We start from the raw sequence: 18,317 nt of genomic DNA on the forward strand, positions 1-18,317 counted from the left end.
TGAGCTTGTTCTTGTTCATTTCAGCTGTGCTTCAGAACAGATAACAGCACATAAATGCAGGAGAGGAGCTGTTTACCACACAGCTGTGACGACCTGAATATCAATGATTTTTATCTTTCCATTGTCCACATCGACAATATTTGGATTATTACGTTTGTCTTTTTCTTTTTCTTTTTCTTTTTTTTTTTTTTACTCAAAGACTTGGCAATGGCCAAAAACACACCCAACTCCCCGGCTAACCTTTTCTGTTTGTCATGGTTTTTTTAAATACCAAAAAAAAAAAAAGTTCTCAAAAATGCCAATAGAGATGATATCGTTTCTCTGATGATCTGGCATTTCGTGTAGCTGGAGAAAACAAAACAAAAAAATAAATCCAGAAAAGATGGTGTAGACGCATGTTTTTTAAATTCTCTGGAAGTAGAATTGATTTTATGTTTTAATTAAATCAGTTTTCCAAGTAAAGCCCATTAATTTCAGGGGCGGATGTTACACATTTAAGAACGGCACACGTGATAGATGTATTAAAGAAGAGCAAGCTGCTGCGAGTCATTTTTATGTATCGATTATCTGATTCACAGACAGTTAAATCAGGTCTACGCTAGCATCTGTCACATGGCTGCCAATAGTTTGGGAAAGCAATCCGAGTGAACTCAATGGAGCATCACATTTATGTGATCCCACTTCTTTTGGGTCAGCAGAATGAGATATGGGGTCAACCCCTCTGTTCGCCACCGTTCACATTATCGTTGGTGCTTTGCTCGCCCGTCCACCGGCGGTGTTGTTAGCTAGCGAGTCTCCCGACAGAACAGTGTTGATCCAAGTCTGACAGCAAATCAATAAATTGTATTCCCTTAGAGTCAGTGTAGGTGGATGTATAAAAAAAAATGCCTTTAGAAGTCAGTCTTAGAACATGAGAAGGATCAGCATGTAAAGAGATTCTGTGTGGTTTAACTTCTCCACTCTTTGGTATAAACAACAAAGTGGTAGCAGGGCTTAGTAAGAGATTTGCTGCTGTGCACTATTGGATTTTTTTTTGCACCCACCATGGATACATTGACTCAGAGATAATGAAGTTGTATTCTTATGCGCACCCTTACTCATGCAATTTGTGCTGGTTTTTTTTTTTTTTTTTTTGCGAATATATTTTTGTCCCACTGGGGCCCCTTACTGGATGCTCCTTTTTTTCATGGTTGCAGGATATAATGCAGCAGAAAATTATCTTCTCCTAAAATGTGTGTCTAATTTAATTTAAAGGGGTTAAGGCCTTTGCCCACTGAGTCTGTATTTTTGGATTTTTTTTTTAAATCCCTCATTAGATCAAAATTATTAAGCGCAGAAGCTTTGCACACTGATTCTGTTGTTTTAATTATTCTATTTGTGTAAATGTTTGTATTGAAGGACATTAATCACCATTTTTTGTGGGGGGGGGGGGCATCTTCCCCTGCCTTGTCAGTCTCTCTTGATGAACAACATGTGTCATGCATGATATGCTTCCATTTTTGTCTTCAATGCCTCAACTAATACTTAAAAAAACATGTAAAATGTAGTGTCCAGCTTAATGCAAGCAGTCATATTTTGAAAAACGGCCTCTTTCTGTGTGTGTGTGTGTGTGTGTGTGTGTGTGTGTGTGTGTGTGTGTGTGTGTGTGTGTTGGGGTCTCTGATGGGCCTAATCACGCAAAAAACTTGGAAATAAGAAAACCCAGTCATACTGATGTGAGCTGGCTACCTTTGGAGTGTTGTGATTCAAAGAGCTGCACAGAGTTGATGCCCCTTAACGCATCACAAGGGGCTTCATTGAAACGCTTTAGAAAGAGAAACTCATTTATGACAAGGGGCTTAAATATGCTATATGCTAATGCTAGTAAATACAACATCAAGATGAAAACATTAAATAAGGAGAGGGGCACAATATGGCCCAGGTATGATAGCAGCTGCATTGATTAACTGTCATTGGACCTGCAAGGCTACAGGTATGAGTGTGAATGAACAAATGGTATCAGTAAAAAGCTTTCATTCACTGTAGCTGCTCCTTTGTTTTGCAGTCAGGACTGTAATCCGCCACCACGTCTCCACTCTGCATCATTATATGTGTTGCTTTGATCGTCATAAAGTGCTTTCCTTGGAGAGGCGGTCGATCAACTCTCACAAACACCTTTGATGGCTGCAAAAAAAATGCAGAAAATCACGCCTGTTCTGAAAACGTTAAAGACAGACAAATGTTTAGGCGCAGCATGAGTTCAGATGTATATTTAAAAGTGCAGACAGACTAAAGCCACAATATAATACACGTTGTTTTGTTACATCCAAATCAAACTTTAGCTCCGACTGAATCAGGAAACATTCCCTGAAGTCAAATGCGCAGTTGGCCAATTAAATTCTCCTCTAATTGTGGCTATCAGGGCATAACCCCTGTGTGAGTCTGTATTTTGTCACCTGATGAAATCTCTCTGTGCACACAGCCAAGAGTGCTGCCAGGGAAGCAAACGCAGCAGGCTCACACAGGGGGTGGTCTGATCAGCCGTATAGATCTTCACAACAGGGGTAACACGCTGAGAGGCAGGGTAAGACGCCGAGTTAATGTCCGCAAAATCAACTCACAACATGTGAAAATTGCCTCCCGCCCTCCAGTCTGTCTATCTTGTTCTTTCTACTCTGTCCAACTCTGTTGATTTTTGTTCCCTCAGCTGTTATCTAAGGGGGGGCATGACAATAAGATTCCACTGATTCATTTTTGTTAAAGGAAAATACTTTCTTCCATTTCTGCCAGATGAATGTAGAAAAGCCTCTGTGCTAATACTTGACCGCCTTTGACAGGCAACCACACTGAGGCTCTTAGTCACACAGCTGCTGGTAACAAATGTTCTTTCTTCTCTGAAGACTTTTTGACATCAACGACGCCCTTCTGAGATTGCTGGGGGGGGGGATGCCTATAATCTTTTTGTCAACAGCTTTTTTCTTTTTTTTTTGTTAAAAATTGCATGCTGTCCTGTACTTTGACACACACTCAAGTTTAAAACCTCAAGTTTGTTGTCTTCAAGGATTATTCAAAGCCACATGCACCACCTAACCTAAGGGTTTGATCTTTAGTGTAAACCTCAGCTGGATTGACTCTAATGAACAGGACTTGCACCCTGACCTCTTGTTATTGCACTCCTGATAGTTCTGTTTAATAGAAGCGAACACACACACACACACACACACACACACACAAACACACACACACTATTTGATGTAGTTCAGAGGTGTGACTCTGGAGATGAACCAAAGAACCAAAGAAGTGTCCAACCTCAGCCAGTTTCCTGGATACATTAATGACTCGGATGCTTTTTCCATCGCCCGCTGTTACTGTGGCCAACACTTGATGGTGAGACACACATTTGATGAAGGCGGCAGCAGCATCATCCTCCATGTTACTTTCTCATTAGGAGGAGGAAGATGAAAAGCTTTCATCTCCTTCTGTTTGCTTCTTTCCAGTGTCTCTTGTCATTAAGACAGAACAGACATCAACACACACGAAAAAAAAATATCTGTGGTAAATGTAATGTTACTTTAGCGAAGATATTCTTATGTGTCACCATCTATGGCTTCTGTTCGATCATGAAATCGTCTCATAATCCAGAGAGAGGAAGGACGTTCTTTTTCGGAGGGGACTTGACTTTAAGATCCAATGACATGTTGACTCTGTCTCAGAGCTAGTAATTCTTCTTGATGTTTATTGTGGAGGTTGTTGTGACTCCTGGTCCTGTGCTGCCGTGCTTTCTATTGAAATGTGTTTCTCGTGTGTATGGATCGGACGACTAAAGTGTTCGAGGCACCGGCAGTAATTAATTGATCATTTGATTGAAAGAAAATTAACCAACGGCTGTTTTCATTTTCAATAAATCACTTTAGTCTTTGGTTAAAGCAAATTTTCCCAAATTTTCTGGTTCTTAACTCTTAAATTTCAGAATTTGCTGCTTTTGGATTTTTGACTATTTGAAGCAGTTTGTCACTTCAGGTTGTTTAGGAAATTGTGATGAGCATGAACAACATTTTCTTCCTTTTTTATAGCCTAAAAAACGAATCATGATCTAAAAAAAGAGTTGGATGGATCAACCCGTATTAAGAATAATTGTTGCAACACCACAACTCAGTAGACAGTGCTACAGTCCAGTTGACTGCAAACTACAAGCTCAATAATCATAATGTCGTCAAATTCATACGTCTGTGATGGCGTCAAGAAACCAAACAAGGTGTCTTTGTGAAGGCAGAGCTGGATCTTATTGAGTGTCTGTGGTAGAAAAAGAAACCAACGTCCATACAGCTGTAAAATGATCATTGTTCTGGAACTACTGTCAGTGTCTGCCAAATGCCAAGTAGGCAGGAAGTAAATTGCCAACATATTTAGACTGTATGATGGTGTTCAACTGTGAATTATTGTAGATTTAATTGAAAAAACACATTTTATACACATTAGAGGTGGGCGGTATAGATTTGAAACTATTGGATTTCATTCTATGATGCAGTCATGACTTAAATGGAGAGATGAAACCACAACATCGGCGGCACGGTGGTGCAGTGGTCAGCACTGTGGCCTCACAGCAAGAAGGTTCCGGGTTCGAACCCCGGCTGGAGCACAGGATCTTTCTGTGTGGAGTCTCCATGTTCTCCCTGTTCCTGTGTGGGTTCTCTCTGGTACTCCAGCTTCCTCCCACAGTCCAAAGACATCAAGAGGGGACGAGGCTGATTGATACTCTAAATTGACTGTAGGTGTGACTGTGAGTGTGAATGGTTGTCTGTCTGTATGTGTTGACCCTGAGATGGACTGGTGACCTGTCCAGGGTGAACCCTGCCTCTCATCTGAAGGCTGCTGGGATAGGCTCCAGCCCCCCCGACCTTTAACAGAATAAGTGGAAGAAAATGGAAATGGAAACCAGAAAACACTTGATTTTTTTCTGCTTCTTGTTTTGTGTAATGCTGATTCAATAAAGGACATTTACCACACTTAATCCCAGCCATCATAAAACTAAACAACATTAAACCAAAAATTTAAAATAATAAGTTTATAAGAAGTTCTTCCTGTGAAAATGCAAACCCCGGAACAATCAGGGTTCATATATAAGCAAATGGAAATGATGCATGCAAATGTTTAACGCTAATACACCTATAACAAGATGATAGTTCAGTCCGGTCTCCTCTAGTTTTCAAGGAGAGATTTGTAACGATACGTCATGAGCTGTCATACACAGAGGATTATTTTGATCTTTGTAACCGATGTAAGGCATCTTTCATTGGTTAGAAAAGCGCGCCATAAATAAAATGTATTCTTGTTGTGCTGTTAGCATAATAAAGTCCTCACCATGAGGGTTGTTTTGGTTTTGACAGCCGAATAAGTGAGTGCAAATCTAATACCTGCAACACTGTTCCCCTCACGTAAAAATCATTTGAAGCGACACTGGCATCAGGTTCATTTACGATCAAACATGGCATAAATAATCCAGATCCAGGTACTCAAGGAGGTTTGAAAAATTTAAAAGGCTTTTTAATTCAGTGGGTTAGAATCATTGTGCCTTCATCAGGCTGATGAAGTTCCAACATCAAACTCATCTATGAGCACTGGGGGTTTGAGGAATGTACCAGTGAAGCTCCTGCTGCCATTCTCTTGCACCATGTTGATGGAAAAAGTCTTCAAATTCCTGAACTTGTGCATCGATTGGGATTTAAGTTCAATTTTTGCACCAAAGAACATGCGATGTCGTCATAGAATCCACCGTTGCTGGTAGTAATTCCTTGCTCTTTTGTTTCATTGATCCACAGAGGTGGTGGTCAACAGCAGCAGCAGCAGCAGCTGCTGCCTCAACGGAGCCATACGGAAGTGAAGTAGCCTGCACATGCCAAAAGGAGCCCCGTCTTATTCGGTAAGTGACAGAAGATATCAGCGAAAGGGACTAAGAGCATGCAGTAACAGTACAACATCTGCCACATCAAAGCTCCTGCCTCAACTTGTCACATCACTTCACTCGGAGCCGTTGCGTCGTGACTTCACAGCTTAATTGAAGTGATTTCAGGTGTTTGGTTACACGACTGACAGAGGAAGTGTCTCGACTGAAATCTACTGTAAATATTCATATCTTGGGAGCCAGGTCCACGTGCAGCCCGGGCTGCACTCAGACGAGAGCCAAGTGTGCCACCTAGTGGTGTTGAGAGTCATAACGGCTCATATGTGTGACAGCCCTTCAAGAGCAAATCAATCACACATTTTAAGTGTCATGTGAATCCTTTGAAATCATGAGATGCAAAATATTATCACTTCTTTCATGGGTGCATCAAAAATAATTGGAATGCGGCCTGTTGCATGCAGATTCAGCAAGAAAATTATTGCAAACTAACCCTCGATTACACACACACATACACACACACACACACACATACACAAATACATATGTGTGTGTGTGTGTGTGTGTGTGTGTGTGTGTGTGTGTGTGTGTGTGTGTGTGTGTGTGTGTGTGTGTGTGTGTATGACCCAGTTATGGTCTTTTCCCAAGTCATGCCATGAAGATCTTACTTTGTCGTGTGAATTGAAAGCAACTAAAATATCTCGCAGATGTCATTTAAAACAATAAATCCTGAGGCCAAAGTCAACGGGGGGGGGGGGGGGGGGTTAAAAAGTTTCTGTGTTCCTTGCAGCCCTTCGCAGCCGAAGGCACCCATCCTCATTGAACTCAGACAGAGCCAAGTGTCCTCAGACTCTCTGGTGAAGTGTGTGGGGGGGGGGGGGGGGTAACATCCTATCTGAAGAGATTGTTTTCACAGTATGCCGAAATCTAATTACAAGCAATAAATTAATTTCACGCTCCTGCTTTAGAATTAATTGCATCTTTACAGAAGTGAGAGGAAGTGATGGCTCAAGCAGCTCTGATAAGAACGGACACAAAGTTGACGATTGAATTATTTGCGCTTATCAGTGCCACTGACGTACATTTCACAAAAAATTACCTCAATGTTCAATGTTTGCTGTTGTTTTTAATTGCTGCAAAAGTCTTTTTTTTTGTTGTTGTTGTTTTGGTCATGCTATCCCCATAGGACATACCACAGCTTGCATTCGACCTCTCGGAAAATGTGTAAAAGTGCAATTCAGCGTAGCAGAAGGTCAAATGAATCATCTTTTCAGTAGAAAAATACCCCAACACCCTCATCATGGTCATCATCATCATCATCATCATCATCATCATCAAACTCTCCTCCACGTGGTTTTCAGTTAGAACGTACATGATACTTCTCACACCCGTTGAGTGGATTCTATAAATAAGCTTTATGACGAGTGATTTGTGACAAGTAGCATTCATTCACTCCTAGGTCTTAACTCTTGGTCATCGCTGCGAGCAGTTCATTAGTCAGACACATTTATTTATCCGTCCCGCAGTCGTGATAATAAAGGTGTTTCCCAAAAAAAAAACAAGTGGCTCTTCTTTACAGATGAATACACAAATCCTGCAGAGGATTCTAATTTTAAAAAATGGTATATTTGTAAATTAGAGCTTGGAGTATTATCTTTAGGTATTTAGGTTAACTGCTCATTTTCATTATTTTACGCTAAGTGACTTTTCAGAACTCTTTTAATTGGCCCCAGTGGGATTTAGAGCAAAAACCCACTTGATGTCTACATCGTGTTCAGATCCTCCCATTATTGTGACAGTCCCATTGTAATCTCTGCAGATGATAGTGTTGTATTTTTTTTTCCACTAGATTCCACTGTTTGATCGTAGCGAGAGACCGGTTTCATTCCGAGACTTAATTCCCTCCCCCTTTTTCTTCTTCTCCCTCTCTGCTGTCATCTCTGATACTCATCTCCACCATCTTGTGACAGATGGTCCTTTCTTGGCCCTATAATTACATTTCCAGCTTCAGATTTGGATTTCATCACATTAACATCTGATGTGCACGTCCTCTATACAATGGTTGGTGAATTGTTTATTTGCACCGGTACTTTTTTAATATAACTTATTAATTAATCATCCATTATCGGCACAAGTGTCTTTTATTTGTGGGGAATTTCAATTCAGTTTTCAATACATTTTTTATACAGTATCATTTATTTATAACGGTTAGTGCATAATGTAGCTACCCTTGTTATCTGTATAGAAATCTTCCCTTTTTCAATGTTATTAATAATGAATTAAAGGATTTGAATTGCACACTATGGTGGATTTCTCTTTTACTTGAATTAGAAATATCTAGTTAAATTAAAAAATAATATGGATTTTTATGGTGAAACTTGGAGGTTAAAGGTAGAGCACATGTACACAATGTGCAGCAGCTGGAACGGTTACATACTGGCTGGGAGGTCGGAGGTGTCCCATCACGCCCTTTTCACTGTTCCAGCTCAGGGCGCCACACCCAGTTAATCATTTACACAGAGTACACACACACACACAGAGGGAGCAGACCAGAGTCACAGCAGTATCTATGCAGTAGAGCCTTTTATTATTTTTACAAATTCATATAAAAAAGTATGTAACACAGGATGCAAGTAAAGCTTTCAGTGTGTTGTAGCACTTGAGCATATAGCATGTAGACGGTTTAATCTCCAATAAATTACACCAGATTCCTATTAAACCACTTCTATACCAGAAGTTCAAATCCACCCAGAGCAACATACTTGACTTTAGCAGATTCAATCTGACATTCTTTTAGCTTCGGTGATATTTTCATTTTCTGAACTCACACTATTATCTGGTCAGTCTTGTATTCAGACAGTTGTAGGCAGTGTTGGCAAGTAGCTGACTGCGAGCGTTCACGCCCTTGTGCTGACTTTCACAGGATTACTGTCAGAATGTTGCAGTAACCTCAGTGTCATTGAGGGCTGAAACCCCGCCCAATCAACAACCACTGGAATGTGTGTGTGTGTGCACAGATTACTGTATGATTACAGAGAAAAAAAAAACAGTGAAAGTCATCCAGTGTTTGGTGAGAACATCTAATTTTAACCCATCTGAAATGCATGTTTGTGTCATCTTTTACTGCTGTTGTCTTCCACGTTGGTTTGAAAAATATCCAAACTCCTAAAGAGGAAATTTAAAATTTTGTAATGCATAGATTCACTCCGCGTGTAATTTCACCTGATTACATTTACACCTGGTATTAACACACACACACACTCACACTCACTTTTTCTACACACTTCCTGCGCACCATTTAATGATATTTAAAGAAGCGGCGTCACAACACTAGAGATGGGGACCATACCTACATGAGCCTGCCAAACTTCTGTGACCGTGACTTAGCGCACGCACACCCACACACATGCACTCATCCACATTCCCACCCATGCAGTTGTTGTTTGTGGAGTCAAGACTTGATAAGTCAGTCTGTTTTTAGCGCATTTCCACTTTAACTTTCACTCACTCAAAAACCATTTTAAATTCCAGGTGCAAATTTTATAAACTGGAAAAAAAAAACGTAAAAACCAACCACATAACACTTAAAAAAATTAATCTTTACAATGAACACAGCCAATTAGTAATACCCGAAATACCTGAAGTTGTTACTAATATATCAAACACCTGCAGACCCTCGCTGCACATCGCAATGCATCAACTACTGTTAGCCTGATAACCAAGAAAGCGAATAACAAACAATATGACTGTGTCTGCATAGTTTCAGTGCTAGAGACTTACCAAAAGAGCATTAAAAAAAGGTAAAACATCAGACAAGCACATGCCACTTCAATGGCTTTTTTCTTGTTTCATTCATGTTCAGGGGCACACCAAGGATCCACAGCCGCAATCCGTATCCTGTGCAATCAACATTAAACACCAGTATTTTCAGCACCATTGTTCATGTCTTTGTGCAGACGCCAGCTAGAGTTTTGAACTTTGGTCCAAGTGTGTTTAGGAAGTCCAGGGTATCATTGTCATCATAGTCACTGCAGCACCCTACAGAGCCAGCTGCAGAGCCCACCCCCTCAAATCCGTAAGAATGGATGATGTCATCAGCGTACCGTCCGTCTTCCTCGGTTCCCAGAAAGGCCAATTTCTGCGAGTGGAAGGGAGAGGAAGTGTGTTATTTTTCCAGAGAGGGGAACGCCTGCTAGATGGAAGAGGAGATACTACACTGTTTATTACAAGGCTGCACAGGATATGAGTGGCAAGCAGATATTACACAGCTAACAAACAAACTTACCTGAAAACGTTATAGAAATCTTATTTCTCCCCAAGAAGTTAGAAAAATATTAAAGTTTGCTGAGGATACTATCAGGGCTTAGCAAACAAGATTATATTACACAGGAGAGTTAGCTAAGCTCTTCCAGATAACAATGAAGTTATTAAACCTCAGAGAAGGGAAAGGGACATGTGTCTGGACACATTCAATTCTGCTCCACTCATATTGAGCTCTTTTTTTTTCACTCAGAGACGCTGATGAATATATATTAAATATGACAAATTACCTGGTGTAGATAGCGGCCATTTGTTTGCCAGGTGTGAAGGAAAGAGGAGCCCTGCATGAGGTTTCTGTTGTCAAAGGTCATACCGCTGCCCAGAAGATGACCTGCATTGAACTGGCTGTTGTACTCTTTGGTGTCGGTTGTTACAAAGGCGGAATTATACATGGCGCTGTCCTGTATGTCTTGGACCCCGAGAGTGCTGCCGCTCTTGTTCCCCATCCATCCTGCATTCACCACAGAACCCTTCACTGAGCCCTTCACTGGTTGGTCAACACAGGACGTTGGGACAATAATGAGACTTGAATCCTGGTGAGCAAAACAAGTACACAAAAGTAAAATGAGGAAGATGAAAATGAAAGAACACAAGCACTGGCAAGGGTTTAATTATTTTGTCCTCACCACTTCTTCCCCTGGGGCTTCAGTGTTTGATGTGAGCAGGATTCCTCCGCTGTCTCCTGTATCCTCCACTTCTATCTTCTCTCTCCTTGTCACACAAAAGAATGCAAGCAATAGGCCTGCAAGAGGAAAGCAAGTGTGTTAGACACATCACGGGGACAGAATCATAAACAATGATCCATATGTAGCTGGTACGGTGGCCCTGAGATGCAAAATAAGAAAAAAAAAAACACACAATGTGCTGCAAACTCCCACAGCACATTGCACTGTACAATCATATAAAAAGAAATTACAAACGCACGCAGTTAGCTCTTTTTTTGCAACAAAAAAAAGTCAACATCATGAAGTAAGCTGGGGTCACACATTGTTTTAAAGAAATATCCAAAGACCTGGATTTTGCGCATCTGCTTTACCTGTTAATTGGCAGCCTGTTTTCTAAGCATTGCTCATGTGTTTTCTATCTCAAGATGCAGAACTTAAAAGAAATACAACATTCGTCAAACCGCCAAAACAAATAAGCAGTGAGAAGCGTGAAACTTTTTTTTTTTAAGGCAGATATTACACACACTATAATTTTTACCCAGTAATTCCTGCTCAGTGCTCAGCTAGCAGTTGATAATATACAACTGAGCGACTTTCTATGCTTCTTGTAGTTTACAAGAATGTGCTGGGGAGTGTGGCAGAGAGGAACTCACAGAGCAGCAGCAGGAGGGCCAGAGGCAACAGCATAGCCAGCAGAGCCATGGGCCCCAAAGATATGGACAGTGGCTTGTTCAAGCATTGTCCATTCCGACACTCGCAGATCCTCACTTTTGCTGTTTGTTTTTTCCCGAAGCCCTGCAGATCGGATACATACAGGGGAACGTCGTATGTTCCCGTGGGAAGATCTTTGACGTGCTGTAACGTCGCTGCCGTGTCTGACGAGGAAGGTGGAAATTATTACAGCCTCTACACAGATAGAACAGCAACCCAAAACAAGAGCCACTTGATGGAATGCTTCACCTACAAATTGTATTTCGCCTTTCAGGTACTCACAAATATGTGTCTTGAACTAAAAAAAAAGAAGCAAAAAACAAAAAAAAACTGTGTGACTCAAGAATGCAGAAACTGCTGGTTATGCATATTTAGCTTCAAGCTAAACTGAGAGGTTATAATATCTGCGCTTTTAGTTCAAAACAAAGTGTAATGAGCATTATTGGACAGCATTGTGAGGGTAAGCACCAATTAGCTTCAAGCTAAATATCATACTTAGGTCTTTCTGTATTCTGGAGTCACAAAGAGGTGAAAAGAAACATTTTTGACACTTAATTGTGAGTTCCTGAAGACCAAAACACATCTTTTGGGTGAAATATCACTGTAAAAGCAAAACAATTTCAAAACATGCAACAATCCAATCTTTTTACAAGGTATTTTCAACATGCCTGAGTGAAAACTAAGAATAAAACAAACTGAAGGCTTTCTAATTGTCAATCGGATGATAAATCATCAGTTTTTAATGCTCTTTTTTTCGGCGTTAAACAGCTGGTGATAGTCTCAGTATAAATAACATTTAAAATAACACTGTTTCAGTAGACTTTTGGTGGCCACCACCTACCATTGTATCTCTTCACAGACCATTTGCCATCGTGGTCACTAGGCAAACTAAAAATAAAAGGAGCAGAGAATGGAGATTGGTCCATATCTTCAGCCACAACCAGCACCGAGCCCAGTTCTCCTTCCTTCTCACACACCAACAAAAGGCTGGTGGGGATTTTTGGCGCGTTATCATTTTCGTCCTCCACCTGAAGGATGATTGTGCCAGTTCCCGTCTTAGAACCTGAAATGCACAAATATTCCTTCAGCGTTCAAGTTCTGGACAAAAACTGTGGACAAACTGGGGAGCCAGGCTAGCTGGCATCACATGGGTACAAGGATCTGAACATCTCAGTTACTAACAGGCATTTGGGATTAGAGCCGGCTATTCATTCCATCGGACAATTGTGAGTCATCGTAAATTACTAGTCACATCGCATTTTGTCAACAGGTGTGTGCACCAGAATCAAAGCCAGAGTTTGTACAGACAGACACTGGCGAGGGTGGAGTTGACGACCTTCATCACCTCAGGCTGTCGCAATGCAACCAAAAGGAATGTCGGAGAGAAATGTGCCAAAAAATTGGTCAGACGCTTTCCCATGGATGAGTGTCTGTTCTTACTGGATGATGATTAATTGCCAAAACCCTCAAGGACATCATTTAAAAGAAGACAACAACAGGAATATAAGTGGAGAGTACATCAGCCGTGCCGGCGTTTCTTGTAAGTGCTTCTGCTGAGTTAAATACAAACCAACAGGAGATATGGTTTAGGTGTGACACCAGGCTTCTCCAGAGACATTGTCAAATTCTCCTTGAGCAAGATACTGAACCCCTAATTGTTCCCGGTGGTCGGGCACCGTGTGCGGAAACCTCCACCATCAGTGTGTGAGCAGCGGGAAACAATAAGGATCATACGTAGAGCCAATCAACCATAATTGAGCCACCTGAACCGGTTTACATGTCTAGTAAAAGTCTCCCACATACTTGCATCCACAGCTTTCACGATGACGGGGTAGAGTCCATCTTTGACCATCTCTGACTCTCTGTCGATGGTGTTTGCAACCTTCACTTCTCCATTATTTCTGTCAATATTGATCCAGGAGCCGGGGTCTGAGACCTTGTAATACCTGGGAGAAAATAGAGGAGAGGGGAGACATTCTTGATTTCAGCAGTGAAAGTCTGCCATCAAGTGTCTGAGAGAGGGAACAAAAGAGCAGGGCAGCCAGAAATATTGGTGTTTTGTCAACACTCCGCTTCCTTGAGCTGGTTAAGCTTCATTTTACTTGATCATTTTAGGTTTGACTCTCAATACATGAAATCCTTCACACCTTCTTAGTACACTTTCAAAAGTGAACGATTTCCTTTGGTGTCTGCCAAAGTTGTGAGTTGACCCATTAAAAAGATTGTTCTTTTTTTAGTATTGGTACACATTTTAGACTGATCATTGAATACATCATCTCCTTTAAGGATTATCGATCTGATTAAATGTACCTTTCCTTTCCTTTTTTTAATTAAAAATGTGTTTAAAGGCATTTCTTCAAGGCTAAATGCAAGATACACAGTCAACAGTCCAAACAAAATCCTTCCCAACAGTTTTGTTCAGTCTTCTTCTCCTTTATAAATTCGTATCCACTGATTTGGGTATTTTACCCTCACCTTTATGATTCCTTTACCACTCATTCTGTTTTACCATGCAGAAGTCTCATGCAGTTAAAAATATTAAATTCTAGTATTTCTATTGAGGCAGGTTCTTTTATTCCCTGCCTCTGCTGTTTCCTCATTGTTGATAGTGTTTTCTCAGTTCCTGTTTTTCACGCGCTTGCTGCGCGGTCTAAAGCTACGTTAAGAAAGCCCGGCTCATTGCTAAAGGAGCCTCAGTTATTCGATCATCCGGGGAACTTTGATGCCAGACAAATTCAAGGGTTCTCACTTGATGCCGTCGCTGCTCTTGGTCTCAGGATCTAGAGCTGTGTAGGATCCCAGCAGCGTGCCGTTTTTCACGTTCTCTTTGACGACATAGCGGACGGACGGAGCAGTGAATTCCGGACCTTCGTCCTCATCAGTAACGGCCACCTTCACGGGGATGGTGAGCCACTGAGCCGTTGTGCCGGTCAGGTCAGCTTCATTACGCGCCATAATCTCAAGATTTATGTTTTTATTTTTCTCATAATCTAAAGGCTGGGGAGGGAAAAAAAAGTGCAATTTAGGTTAAATTATGACTCACAATAATAATATAAATGCTTCAGTGTGACATCTCATTCACCTTTGCAACGTACAGAAGCCCCGCATTTGTTTTTGGGTCCCTCTCAATCCTGAAATATCCATTTTCATTTCCCTTAGTGATGAGGAATTTAGACACCCAGTTGGGCGTGTTCACTAAATCCTTATCCTCAACAGGAATTTGGAGGAGAAGTTTGTCGCTTTGATTTTCCATGATGGTTGCATCATACTAAAGGAAACAAGCAAACAGGGTTGAAGATACACTGTTTGTCTGTCGTATCTTTAGAGTGCAACCTGTAGTTTTCTTGATCTATGATTTGAATCAACAGTAAACTCTCACAGATGCTTTAGTGAAGGTCGGCGGGTTGTCGTTGATATCGCCCACAGTAATAACCGCCGTGCCTGTGGTGGACAGGCCGTTTACTGCCCCGTCCATGTCTTTGATTTGCACCACCACGTTGTACTTGTCTTTGACCTGATTGAGAGAGGGAGGAAAAAAGTAGATGCGATATGAAAATGATCATCTGTGGCGTTTCACTTCAAAATGATGCGATGAGAGCACACCTCTCTGTCCAGCGTGTCTGTTACTGTGGTGATGACACCCGTCGCTGGATCGATGGCAAACAGGTCCAGTCCAGTCAAAAGAGAATATCTGATCTTAACGTGAAGGGATCCTGGCTGGTCTCGGTCTGTAGCCTCCACCTTGCCCACCTCGGCCCCTGTGGTGTTGAACAGGCTAGTTGATTTGTTCAGGAGGAGAAGAATCTGGACTATGACGCATGAATGCATGTTGCTCACTTGGTTTGCTCTTTTCGAGGACAGAATACGACAGAGGGCTTTTGAACTGCGGAGCGTTGTCATTCTCGTCGTCTACAATTATGTGGATGTCCAAAGGTTCGTCAGTGGGCTGCTTTGTTATCACGTCAAAGACTTTGGCTGTTAACTACGGAGGAAAAATGAACATATTCCAACATTAACACACACACCTTTCAGTAAATTCAACAGAAATGACAATGAAAAGTACGCAGGAACTCATTTAGTTGGTTAACAAAAACAACCCCTCATCAATTCAGAAACATAATTACATAAGCATGACTTAAAAAGTACTTTTCGAGGTACTCAAAGATGCTTCGACACTCACTACAAACTGTGGGAACTCCTCGCGATCCACAGGCTTGTTCACAGACAACATCCCAGTGTTGGTGTCCAGGGTGAACACCCCCACGGGATGCTGGTTGTAACCAGGACCGCTGATGGTGTAGTACACCCTGTGTTTGGCTTCGGAATCGGACACAATCTACAACAGAAACCAGACGCATTCATGCCCTTCCAACAAGCATCCTGATATCATGAATAGTTCATCAAACAGCCGAGTATCAATAAGTTATTACTTCCTCATTTGTTGGGGGAATGGAGCGATTACGACAAGGGCAATAAAGCCACAATAGCCAGCATGTGCCAACAGAGCAATCAAAAAAAAAAAATCAAGGGGAAAGACCAGATGATAGACGGTTATGATTGTTTTTTAACGAGGACAGCGACTTTCATCTGAATGTACTCCCCAAACCGCACACAATGACATATTTCTTTTTGTATTAATCCTCATAATTAATATATTTATCAAAGAAATATTTACAATGTTCTTTACATATTTTCCATGGAAATAAATGGAAAAGTGTAGGATTTAAGAACGTATTTTACTTCTAATTTAATCAATTAAAAGTTAAAAGTCAGTTCTAGTGCCACAAAGTGTGCCTTTGGCAAAGGTGTGAGTGCCCTTTAGTTCATCATGAGTGAATCATCTGAGAAAACGAACATGGGAGGGAAGGAAGGGCGGCAAGGCTGGCCTCGGGTTCCCTCTCCACGTTCGCCACTTTTACCTTGTCAATATTCTTGGGGAAAATGCCCTTGTCATTCTCTAGGATGTTGAAGGGGGGAGGACTCCACCGCCTCTTGGATCTCTTCAGAAAACCTTTCCTTGGGTCCTGTAGCGTGCAAACAAGACAGATATTTAAAAAAATGTATATTTATTTATTTATAAACCCTTTCATATAAACGATAGTCCTACCTGCGGTGACTTATAAAGGTGAACGACCATCTCACTTTGCGGCCCCCTGGTGTCCTGAGCCAGCACAGAAAATGTCCGCCCTTTTGCCTCCATAGTGAGAGGTTTTACGGCTACAACTGCTCCATTTCCCCTGACGGCAAAATCGGAGTCTGTCAGAGTTACTTGTAAGGAGTCGATGTCACAGTCGCTGACCTCAACTGAAAGACATAAACGAAAGGAAACCGGTGAACGGAGCCCTAAGAACAACAGGCAGAACCTGACACGCGTAAAGTGACTGGTGGAACAGGACAAGTAGTCCTTGACAAAAAGGAGTACCTCTGGTGATCTCATGCCCGACTTGAATCTCCTGAGGTACAAACAGGTGGAGAGAGTTCGGGAGATAGCACGACTCGACATGAGACAGGACCTGAGGGGTTGACAGGTATATTATCGCTTAAAGTGAGTTAGAAATAGATGAAGGCTCTTATATGTCGATACAGAGCTGAACTGTTCCTTTATATCTGACGGACAACGAAATTATCAGCACTTACCAGCATCACGCAGAGGATTGAAACACTCGCCATTCTTGCTGCGCGTTCCTGGACTTCGTTCCGGTCCGAGTGAGAGAGTAGAAATGTCCAAACGGGGACAGGTGATGGAAGTCAGAAAACAAAAAGGTCTAGTCCTGCGCCTCCATGGCAGTCAGACTGAACAGGCGAGGAGGGTGACGGTCTGTCTGTCTGTCGCTACTGGCGCTGAGTCAATAATCGGACACACCTTTGCTGCCCCACCCAAACTACAACGAGCCGCCCCGCCCGGTGAGATCTGCAACCCGAGCACCTTCTCCTCTCCTTCTAACGTTGCGTGCTGCGCGCTTAAACACGTCAAACTTTTAAAAACTTGCTCTTTTTTTCCTGCCAGCAGAGGGAAACATTTCCCAAGTTTTGTGCAAGTTCAAGTCTCTCTGGAAGTAATTTTACAATGTTAGACAACAACAAAACTTTCACACACACACACTAAATTCCTACATGAAGGATTTATCTGTGCTATATGTAATAAAACACAATAGATGCTGCTTTCTTTTTTAGCTGGTACTGCTGAGTGAAAGTTTCCATTTCTTCTTCTCTTTTCCATTTAGCCTTGAGACAATTGTGCCTCTGTCTTCTTGGTATTCAAGAATACCTCGTCTGAGAACCCTCTCCCAGGTCTAGGTTGACCCCTGTGCCCCGCCTCTCTCTCCCCACCGAAGTGTTCTGGTGGAGGGATCTGGGTAGTTAACGCCACAGGAATGTGCTCTGAATGAAGCCTGGCTTTGGTGGGTGTGTATGTGTGCGTGGGGGGGGGACTCTGCTCCCATAGTGAGCAGCTCACTATCTTTATAAACTACTGATAAATGGGTTGAGCCGTCCCAGTCTGTGTGCTTTTTAGCATGAACTTTTAGAGTCTGACTGTGTTTGAGCATTCTCTCACACACACACGCACACACAGTGTGGGGCTGACTATACAGGAAAGGTGAGAAAAATGTCAGGAAGGCTGTGCCGCTGTGAGTCATGGGCGTGGAGATAATAAAATGGCCTGGGGATGGGAGGCTTGAAAGCAAATTCAAAACAGACTCAGCAAAATAGCCTCTTGTTAGACTACAGAGCTAAAATGAAAG

At 41.9% G+C, this 18,317-nt stretch overlaps 1 protein-coding gene across 1 annotated transcript; it reads right to left on the minus strand.

The window, feature by feature from the left end:
- Positions 1–8,444: 8,444 nt before the first annotated feature.
- dsc2l (desmocollin 2 like) lies at positions 8,445–17,434 on the minus strand. Its single transcript, XM_086203745.1, has 16 exons — positions 17,212–17,434; positions 16,997–17,087; positions 16,682–16,878; positions 16,494–16,598; positions 15,755–15,910; positions 15,412–15,556; positions 15,178–15,332; positions 14,954–15,088; positions 14,657–14,842; positions 14,324–14,571; positions 13,378–13,520; positions 12,416–12,637; positions 11,517–11,738; positions 10,825–10,940; positions 10,429–10,731; positions 8,445–10,016 (listed from the first exon to the last, which is right to left on the minus strand). The coding sequence occupies exons 1-16, from the start codon at positions 17,242–17,244 to the stop codon at positions 9,819–9,821; spliced, it is 2,655 nt and encodes an 884-aa protein (XP_086059871.1). The 5' UTR covers positions 17,245–17,434; the 3' UTR covers positions 8,445–9,818.
- Positions 17,435–18,317: the final 883 nt, after the last annotated feature.

Source organism: Aulostomus chinensis, chromosome 5, assembly GCF_037954235.1.
Source record: "Aulostomus chinensis isolate RoL2024-O1b breed Wild chromosome 5, RoL_Achi_v1.0, whole genome shotgun sequence".
NCBI classification, from domain to species: domain Eukaryota; kingdom Metazoa; phylum Chordata; class Actinopteri; order Syngnathiformes; family Aulostomidae; genus Aulostomus; species Aulostomus chinensis.